This window comes from Salmo trutta, chromosome 32, assembly GCF_901001165.1.
Source record: "Salmo trutta chromosome 32, fSalTru1.1, whole genome shotgun sequence".
Taxonomy (NCBI): domain Eukaryota; kingdom Metazoa; phylum Chordata; class Actinopteri; order Salmoniformes; family Salmonidae; genus Salmo; species Salmo trutta.
Genome location: NC_042988.1, coordinates 30,383,831 through 30,393,800, shown reverse-complemented (window position 1 = coordinate 30,393,800; position 9,970 = coordinate 30,383,831). Strand labels below are relative to the sequence as shown.

The 9,970-nt window shown below is 40.1% G+C and overlaps 1 protein-coding gene across 1 annotated transcript; it reads left to right on the top strand.

Annotated features, from left to right (window-relative positions):
- Positions 1–5,364: 5,364 nt before the first annotated feature.
- LOC115171685 (uncharacterized) lies at positions 5,365–8,609 on the top strand. The gene is made up of 4 exons (XM_029728726.1): positions 5,365–5,762; positions 5,965–6,231; positions 6,432–6,538; positions 7,384–8,609. The coding sequence occupies exons 1-4, from the start codon at positions 5,470–5,472 to the stop codon at positions 7,623–7,625; spliced, it is 909 nt and encodes a 302-aa protein (XP_029584586.1). The 5' UTR covers positions 5,365–5,469; the 3' UTR covers positions 7,626–8,609.
- Positions 8,610–9,970: the final 1,361 nt, after the last annotated feature.

The following is a 9,970-nucleotide window of genomic DNA, read 5'->3' as shown; positions in this document are numbered from 1 at the left end:
GAACTTGTTCTCAACTGGCCTACCTGGTTAAATAAAGGTGAAATAGAAATAAAATAAATTGTATGCTAGGAATATAGGACCAATTACTAAACTTTGGACTACTTTAATACACATATAAGTGAATTTGTCCCAATACTTCTGGTCTCATAAAATGGGGGAACTATATACAAAAACTGATATAATTTCTAAACGGTTCACCAAATATGGATGGAAATACCCTCAAAGCCATTGAATCACTTTAAATCCAAAGTCCTGGAGTACAGAGCCAAAACAACAACACGTGTCACTGTCCCAATACATGTAGAGCTCACTGTATGTTCAGAATAGGGATATGAGCTCTTCTCTCAGACCATCCACCAGGACAGTGTGTCCAAATCCCCTGAGAATTGGGGACCAGTGAAGGTGTGTTGTGTGTGCAGTCAGAGAGGGACTGATTCACCCTTACGTCCTATAGGAGACCTAACGTGTGTAGGGGTTGTTTGTGACTTTGTGTGATTGTTGGCAATAGAGGTTTTAGTTTTCCACCAACTAATTTTACAACAGAAGGTATTTAACATGTTTTTATGCGTCCCCTTTTAACAAGGATACAGAACTTTAAAACAGAGGGAATCCTTTCTGGATGTTGTTTGTTTCAGGTCTGTTGTGTGGAAATGGACTGGGTCATGAGTTCTTATACGACGGAGCAAGAGAGGGACTCCTGCTCCTGAATATTCAGCAGCTCACTCACATTCACCCCTGAAGGTGGGAATTCAGTGTGTTTGACCTCTGTGAGCAGAAAGAGTTATCCTGTGTAGAATATAACTCATTTGAAAAACAACACAAAGACACCAATGGAGGATTAAGGATGGTCTTTTTGTATTCTCCTCTGATATAGAGTACTACAGAATATACTCTTACTCTGACCCTGCTCTCCAGCTCCCCTCTCCAATGTTAAGGTAGATATATATATATATATATATATATATATATATATATATATATATACAGTAAGGTGAACAGCAGGGGTATGGAGTCACAGTGGTGGTAGAGCAGTAGGATTGTCTGGAGTCTCTGTGCCGCTGAAGGTGTGGAGGACAGTGCATGTGTCCTGGGACAATAGCCTAAAAGTAGTTAAATTGGCTTTTCTAATAGATAGCCATCTGTTAGACATGAAATACAGTGCTACTGCTTTTTATTAAATACAAGTCATCACGTATGACAATGAAACACTAAATTAGTGAATAATAATTGCCAAATAATCCTCTGTTAAAGTTCAATTCGGGGACTGTCTGCGTATTTTAATTGTTTTATCAATGTTTATTCACTTATGAATCTGTCTCTTCAGCCGGAGAGTAGGTCTTAGTTTATGATCTGTAGTAGAGTGACTTTGGTGTTGAATTACATTACATAGCCACTTCCACTGGAGACTGGAAAGTCCCACCTATTTCATTCGCTGAAAAGCCCGTCACTTCTTGGCAGACAGATACTCAAATGAAGCACAGTGCTGGAAATCTATCTGCATCCACATAAACTAGTCCTGGCATCGTTCTATGACAAACACAGAAGGTTTTATATTGAATTCAATAGAAGAAAACAGAGAGAGAGAGAAACAGCCAGTTACTTAATGTATCCATTGGCTGTATTATACAGCCCAAACATTAAGGAACTGACAATCTCTCTATCTCCTTCTCTCTCTGTTTTCTTCTATTCAATTGTAGGTAGCCTAATATTTAATCCCTTAGCTAAGTGGGCAGGGTGAACACATGACAAGCATTCATTTGAAATATGTAGTTTGGCTGTTATAAGATATTATATAAGCCAATTGTCATCTATAAGGCATTTATTCAGTGATTTTCTTCTTTGTCAAATATAAATGTTTATTGATTCACAACTAGGATCTGATGGGTAACACTTTATTTGAAGGGTCCATAATAAAGCATCAGGTGAATGGGCAAGACAAAATATTGAAGTGCCGTTGAACGGGATATGGTAGTAGGTGCCAGGGGGGTGCGTTTTTCACGCTCCACAGTTTACGGCATGTATCAATAATGGTCCACCACCCATAGGACATCCAGCCAACTTGACACAATTGTGGGAAGCATTGGAGTTAAAATGAATGCTTTCAACACCTTGCAGAGAGCATGTCCCGATTAAATTGATACTGTTCTGAGGGCAAAGGGGGGGTGTCAGCTTTCTGTCAGGTTTTCTGTGTTATAGGTGGCAGAGATGTGTCAATCAGTATATTGGACTTTTCTGTCAGGTTTTCTGTGTTATAGATGGCAGAGATGTGTCAATCAGTATATTGGACTTTTCTGTCAGGTTTTCTGTGTTATAGGTGGCAGAGATGTGTCAATCAGTGTATTGGACTTTTCTGTGATGTTCTCTGTGTTATAGGTGGCAGAGATGTATCTGTCAGTATATTGGACTTTTCTGTGATGTTCCCCAGCTCTGTGTTCTGTCTAATTCCTCCCCCTCCTGTTGACAAGGAGCTGCTGGCGTGGTGTAATCTCAGACTCTCTTGCTAACAGCTGGTCCTCCCTTTTTAACTGACCGGAGAATACACTCACGGGTGAGTCACACTCGATAAGTCCTGCGTATGGGGCTTCAACCAGTTGTCTATGCTCAAAGGCAGGGGTTCAGCACTTTATCTGGGCAAAGGACTAATGCTCAACAGGCTAGACGCCCAGTGCTCCTTTAAGTGTGCCTTAAACACCAAGCCCCTTTTGGTTTCCTGAGTCCACAATAATGGTCTGGTAACGGGCTATCTATGGTAAAGTGTCACGAGAATGTTCAATCCCTATGATGATAACTAACAATTATTTAAGCTTTTACCAATCCCCGAGGTTTGTAAGACCCTGGGTTTAATAATAATTAGGCAAAGACTCAGCTTATGCAAAAGGTCCGTACAGTTTATTCAGAGAACGTTCTAAAGTCAAGAATGCAAAGACATGACATTTTATAACTCCCATTTCCCCCCACCTCCTTACACGCTCATACAGACACACAAACAGTAGGTGGGATGTATCTTTCCCCACAGTCCTCATTCCTCGTCTATCACTACCAAGCTGGCAGTTCTATCCTCCTGAGATTAGAGGGACCTTGACAGGACTCCCTCTCCTGTCGTAAGTTCTAACCAGGTTAGGTCATGAATAGTTTAATTGTCCTCTGTATTTTCTTAGTCACACACATACATTTCTCTTCCTTACTAGTCTCGGCCAAACCTTATTGGACTTATGTTTATCACTCTAATTATTCATAATACATGTTACATAATCTAAAAATTACGTTTCAGGGTGAAATTCTTTAGTCATTACCTTAAACATATAGATTCCCTTATCAATTAAGCTAAGGTTGTTATGAGTGTTACCTTTTCTCCTGAACACTTTATTCAACCAATAGAGTAACTATTAATGAAAACCAGTAAGACTTCATGTTTGGTTTCTCAGTTTCACAAGTGATATATTTTATTTGTTTTTTTCAATACAACCTGGTTCTTTCAGAAGAGGTTGTTTGCTTCTTAACTCTCTTTCAGGGCTTGAGTTCAACAGGTTGCTTCCATATAAGGTGAACTTCCACCCTCCGGCAGCAGAATATCTGTACTTTAAATGGGTCATGCTGTATTCCAGCTGCTCGAGGCTGGCTCTTCTTCTGCTGCTGATGATTTTTCTTCTTCTGATTCTTTGTTTAACGACCGGCAGAGTCCTGCTGGGTGACTGGAGGAGTCATTAGGTCACCAGGACTTGGGCCAATCATGACAACCCCTCCATGGTGTCATCCAATGGTTGTGAATCCTGTGACCTTGCCTTGTCCAAAAACATTCGTTACCCCAACCCCCAATAGTCTCTTCATGAATACGGAAAATAAATAGAAACTCAACTTGCAACAATTTCAAAGTTTGTACTGACTTACAGTTCATATAAGGAAATCAGACAATTTAAATAAATCAATTAGGCCCTAATCTATGGATTTCACATGACTGGTCAAAGACACCTTCAAAAAAAAAGGTAGGTATTTATATTTTATGAACGTGTTTTTAAAAGGTTGGAATAAACCTTTACATTTACTTGGTTTCCTCTTGTAAAACCATGCTGTCACAGCTCCCCGGTCGGGCGGTGCTCGGCGGTCGTCGTCGCCGGCCTACTAGCTGCCACCAATCTATGTTTCTGTGTCTTTTGGTTTTGTCTGTCTGATCCGCAACTGTTTCGAGTCTGTCATTAGTGGGGGGTTATTTAGTGTGTATTTTCAGTTTGGGTTCTCGTGCGGGATTGTTTATTGTCCACTCAGGACAGTTGTGTGTGTGTGTGTGTGTGTGTGTGTCCTGTTTCGCTGGCCTGTGTCAGATTTATTGCCGGGCTGCGCCTTTTCCTCTTGTTTTATTTTGGGAATGTGTTTTCCCTGGCGGACTTTATTAAGTGCCTTTCGGCTATTGTGTTTTGTTTCCCGTGGCATTAAAACACTGTTTCTCCGGCCCTCTGTCTTCTGCGCCTGATTCCGCATCTCCACTGGTCCTAGAATTCCGTGACACATGCTTACTACAAGTTTAGACAGCTGGCCCTAGACTAGTTTACCAATCGAGCTTTAGCTGACATGGGCTAATTGAGTGACTGCTGATGCACAACCAAATTTCTAAATTGCACCTTGTGTACCACAGATGATGTATTAGGTGTTTGGTTGATAATGCACAGCAGTGTACCAGTAGTAGATCCAGAGACCCCCCCCCCCCCCCAAAGGCTTTACACTTTTAGAGGTTATTAATGTTTAGGTTTTACGAGAGGAAACCAAGGAAATGTAAATGTTTATTCCAACCTTTTAAAAACACATTCATAAAATATAAATACTGTATATAGACCTAGTAGATATAGATCAGCTGCCTGTCTGACTTGTGTGTAAATAACACAGGCCCAAACGTTTGGTCAGGGAAGGATTATTGTCATTACGTCAGTGATTCTTCACCAACAGTGTTTGCTTGAAGCACTTTACTCTACTGTGGCATTTCTAAATGAACTACTTCATAACTATACACCTTGGGCTGTTTGGGAGGGTGCACCATTCTAGAACATTTAGATAGTAAGTGTGGAACAGGCATGGTTCTCAGTCATAAACAGTAGGGCATCATGTGAGCTGCTCTATACATTGCATTTCTATATGGAACATCGCCCCTCCCCACTTAGTAGACCCCTGTTCAAACCCTTACTATCCTACAAGTTCTCCCCTAAAGTACATACGTTCAGAATGTGGATATGAGCTCTTCTCCAGCAATTCCAAGTTTGAGCATTCCTCCCCATGGCCTGCCTTTTCCAACACAAACAAACAGCCTATTTATAGACTTTGACTCATTGGTCATGTGCTGCACTACAGCACCACCACTGTTCTGAGCCATCTGGCAAACTTTTCTAACTGCGTCAAGAGTATAAGAGCTCAGCTCAGAGAGGACATTTGCTGAGAACCCAGAGTTGGGCTACAAGACATTGTAGGCTACCAAGAGTTGAAATGGGTCTTCCAGCCTTGGGTCTGATACCGTTTTTGGGGCCCCTTGCGTTTCCGGTAGCATTGGGAACAGCCGCAGTAGGGGGGTTTATATTGATTAAGGCGATTCATAAGAAACCTTCGTATCATCCAGGAAGTCCCAAAATAACACGTTCCGTGACGGTAAAGTCAAATAAAGCTTCTGGAAATGAACCCACTGGAAATGCTGCCAGCAAGAAGACAGAAGGACAGCGTAGCAGTGATGAAACTACGATCATAATTGCTTACGGCCTTGGATTTGTTGACACTTATAAAAAGTAGGTCTATAATATTTACATATTTCTATCAAATCTGCTTTACCCACTGAGTACAATGGGCCTTTTTATTCATGAGAGCATGGATAGGCCTACCCTAGGCCATTATTTTCATGATATAATTCCTATTACATTGTATAATTCCATTTGAATTGACACAAGAATGATGTTAGCCTACTGATACTTCATTTTCTATCCTCATTAGTGTTAAAAAAGGTAGACCATCTAAGTTTGGTCCGGGTAATGATCGCATAGCAGAGGCAGACCATATTCCACCATTGGCTTCTCTGAGGATAGCCCGAAACCATGAACGACTGGATCGTCTCCTACAAGTGAATCCAAGGCTTCATGAGATGATCATGAGCCTTGATTATGACCCAACTGGACAGAACCTGTTAACCATGAGGGTTCTTTACCAGGATCACAGAGATGCTCTGACCACTGGAAACAGCAGGGAATCTCAAGTATCCAGGTGAATGCTTTAGAGTAGGCAACACCTTTTCTGTGTTATTGTGTATGGTTTAGCAGATATGAAGGAAAAGACATTGTCCAGTTATGGCAGAATAGCAAAATGGCCACCATGATGATGATGTGTGACGTTGTACATGGCACCGTAGTTATCCACCGCCATCAAAACACACCTTTTCTGTTATCATGTTTTCTGTGTTCTAGTCGTCTGCTGGCAGAGACAATCCTAGACGGAGATGCTGCACTTATGCTGAGGAAGGCTTTTATCATGGGTCATCCTATATCTTCCCGGCAGCTTAGAGAAGACGCAGGTAAAAACAGTGATTATTTTCCTGTTCCCTCATCTTACAGTAGATACTGTAGATCTTTAGCGTCTCTTACAAAAGTAACAATTTCACAACGTTTGTCTTAGTCGCTGAGTTTGCTTGTATGTTGTATTAGGAGTATTTTACAAAAAAACTAAGATATGCATACTGTAACGGCCGTCGTTGAAGAGAGTAGACCAAGGCGCAGCGTGGTTAGTGCTCATCATGAAAATATTAAAGATAGAACACTTTAACCAAAAAAATGACAGCCAAACAGTTCTGTCAGGTGCAAAACACTAAACAGAAATTAACTACCCACAAACCCCAAAGGAAAACAGGCTGCCTAAGTATGACTCCCAATCAGCGACAACGATGTACAGCTGTCCCTGATTGAGAGCCATACCAGGCCAAAACAAAGAAATACAAAGCATAGAAAAAAGGACATAGAATGCCCACCCAAATCACACCCTGACCAAACCTAAATAGAGACATAAAAAAGGCTCTCTCAGGGCAGGGCGTGACACATACAGTATATTTCTCACCAGTTCACCATTGATACGGTCTCAGAATATCATCATTTTGAATAATGGAGCATCAGAGCTAGACTAATAGAAAACGTGTTTAGTTCCCAGAATACTGTTATCAACACTTGCTCTTGCTTTCAGGCGACTTGAAGCTAAATGCCTTGAATGTGTGGGACAATTTGGGACTTAATCAAAAATGGACTAATGAAAAACATTTATTTTTTTTACATAAAAATAAATAAAAATAAAAATACATAATTGCTTTGTGAGTAAAATACCACTTTAAAGTTCAAATTTTCCCTATTTGAAACTATGTACTTATTCTAGGATTGGCCGCACCATATACCGATGGTAACATTGACATGTCTGATGAAGGAACAAGGTGCTACTACAGAGATGGCTACATTGAGCTGGTCAAAGCATACCACAAGAAGGGGATAATCAACAAGAATCAAGCAAAAAAGCTCATTTCATGGGTGGAAAGAGACATGCACCTGGACCGGGATACCCAAGAGTATGAGGAGATCCTTGATTACATTAAACGGCATTTTCATTTTTTCCGGTGGTAGAAATGACAAACAAACTCAGACAATACAGAGTAAATACAGATTGTGTACTCTAACAGGAGTTCCCAAGTTAAAAACGTTTCTATGATATGCAAATTATGGAATACAGTATTGTTGGAATCTAGCTTGAAATATACTTATTCATGTTACCATTCTAGAACTCATTGATAACTTTACATATGTAAGGAATGCATATGTTGGGGTCAAGGAAGGGTAGATAGGGACTTTTGGAAAGTTACTGAGTGTAGAAAGTTCATATTCTGTTCCATGTTTCTAAGGAGGGAGGCAAAGGGCAATAGTTAGTCTCTGATAAGGCAGGCCAGCTGCGGAACTAGGGAGGAGCGAGGAATGTGTCTCGAGGTCAAGTCAACAGATGAAGTGAGAAGAAACCTCTGGGAGGGAGGCCAGAGAGACCCACCACAACGACTCTCCTACTACAGTCCTATCTCACACATACACTTCCACGCATAAAGCAGGGCTATGACTACACCAGGGAGAGGAACCAATTAAGTTCCTGCCTAGCAACAGAGATGTATTGGCTGTCTAGATGTGTAAGGACATGACCCCACATATTAGAAGGTTATAAATATATGTGCTTGTGTAATCATGCCTTGTCTTTGCAGCTGTATGATCCAGTGGGTGAGTAAACTTGGTTTGAGCATTTTGTAGTCATCCGTTTGAGTTTTTACTCCGTTTGTTCAGAAACTAACAGTATAAATATCATAATGAGGAGTATCATTTATTGCTGATAATTGTTGCAAAGTTTTTTTGGCCTACCTTATAGTCGGTGCCTGGTTGGTTATGTTCAGCAGTGTACTAGTAGTAGATCCTGTCTGCCTGTTGCATTGGTAAACGTACAGCCTATAGATTCTCTGCAAAATGTTTAGATTTCCTGATTCTCTGCATTTATTGTAACATTATGCAGTATCCACTAGCTCAATGTATGGAAAAACCTTTATTAAAAGATCAGCTATTTTGGAAGCAGCAGACAGTGAGTGGACATTACTTTCTTATTTGTATTAGATCTTCTGTTTGTCCTGTGTAAAGTTTAGCTGTGTGTAAAACCCTCTACTGTCACAGATCCTTCGTCTACTGTCACAGATCCTTCGTCTACCTGAAGAGTGCAGTAGCATGTTTCCACCTGTTGGTGGTGCTGTCCTCTTTGATAATACAACTCTGAGGCCCTGGTAGATAATTGTGATTTTGTCCATAATTCCATATAAATATGTTAACCATTTGGCAGATGAAATATAGCCTTCTTACATGAGAGGAAGTCTTCTTTTTTACTTCTGTTCTGTCAAGCAATAGCCACATATTTATGCAACTACTGTAGGAAACGTCTCAGCCTAGGAGTATAGGAGCATCACTAGAGGTGTGATTTCGTCTCCTGCCAGTGGAATATGTTTTGTGCTTTCAAGTAGCTACAGTGCCTTCAGAAAGTATTCCTACCCCTTGACTTATCGTACATTTTGGTGTTTTACAGCCTGAATTAAACATTTATTAAATAGATTTTTTTCTCTCTCATTCATTTACACACAATACCCCATAATGACAAAGTGAAAACGTTTTTTAGACATTTTTGTCCATTTATTGAAAATGAAATAGAAATATCTCATTTACATAAGTATTTACACCCCTGAGTCAATACATGTTAGAATCACATTTGAATGCTGTGAGTCTTTCTAGGTAAGTCTCTAAGAGCTTTGCACACCTAGATTATACAATATTTGCACATTATTCTATTAAGCTCTGTCAAGTTGGTTGTTGATCATTGCTAGACAGCCATTTTCAAGTCTTGCCATATATCCAAGATGACACCTTTAAAATATTATTTAAAAAACTGTAACTAGGCCACTCAGGAAAATGTAATGGCATCTTGATATGCACGGGAGACCAGTACGGACCAGTACGGAATTTATTTTAAATTATGAAATGTATGCATTCACTACTGTAAGTCGCTCTGGATAAGAGTGTCTGCTAAATGACTAAAATGTAAATGTAAATGTAATTGCAGTGTATATTTGGCCTTGTGTTTTAAGTTATTGTCCTGCTGAAAAGTGAATTTGTCTCCCAGTGTCTGTTGGAAAGCAGACTGAAAAAGATTTTACTTTTCTTAGCTCTATTCCGTTTCTTTTTATAGTCCTTGCCGATGACAAGCATACCTATAACATGATGCAGCCATCCCCATACTTGAACATATGAACAGTGGTACTCAGTGATGTGTTGTGTTTTCCCCTAATTTCTTTGGCATATTTTTTGCAGTATTACTTTAGTGCCTTATTCCAAACAGGATGTATGTTTTGGGGAAAAAAATTCTGTACAGGTTTCCTGCATTGTGCCATCTGGTT

What these genes read in the sequence shown, in the direction of transcription:
- LOC115171685 (XM_029728726.1), top strand. Translation starts at nt 5,470, where the DNA reads ATGGGTCTTCCAGCCTTGGGTCTGATACCGTTTTTGGGGCCCCTTGCG. An exon ending in AGGGAATCTCAAGTATCCAG is followed by an intron (nt 6,232 to 6,431) that starts GTGAATGCTTTA and finishes TCTGTGTTCTAG; the next exon opens with TCGTCTGCTGGCAGAGACAA. An exon ending in GCAGCTTAGAGAAGACGCAG is followed by an intron (nt 6,539 to 7,383) that starts GTAAAAACAGTG and finishes TACTTATTCTAG; the next exon opens with GATTGGCCGCACCATATACC.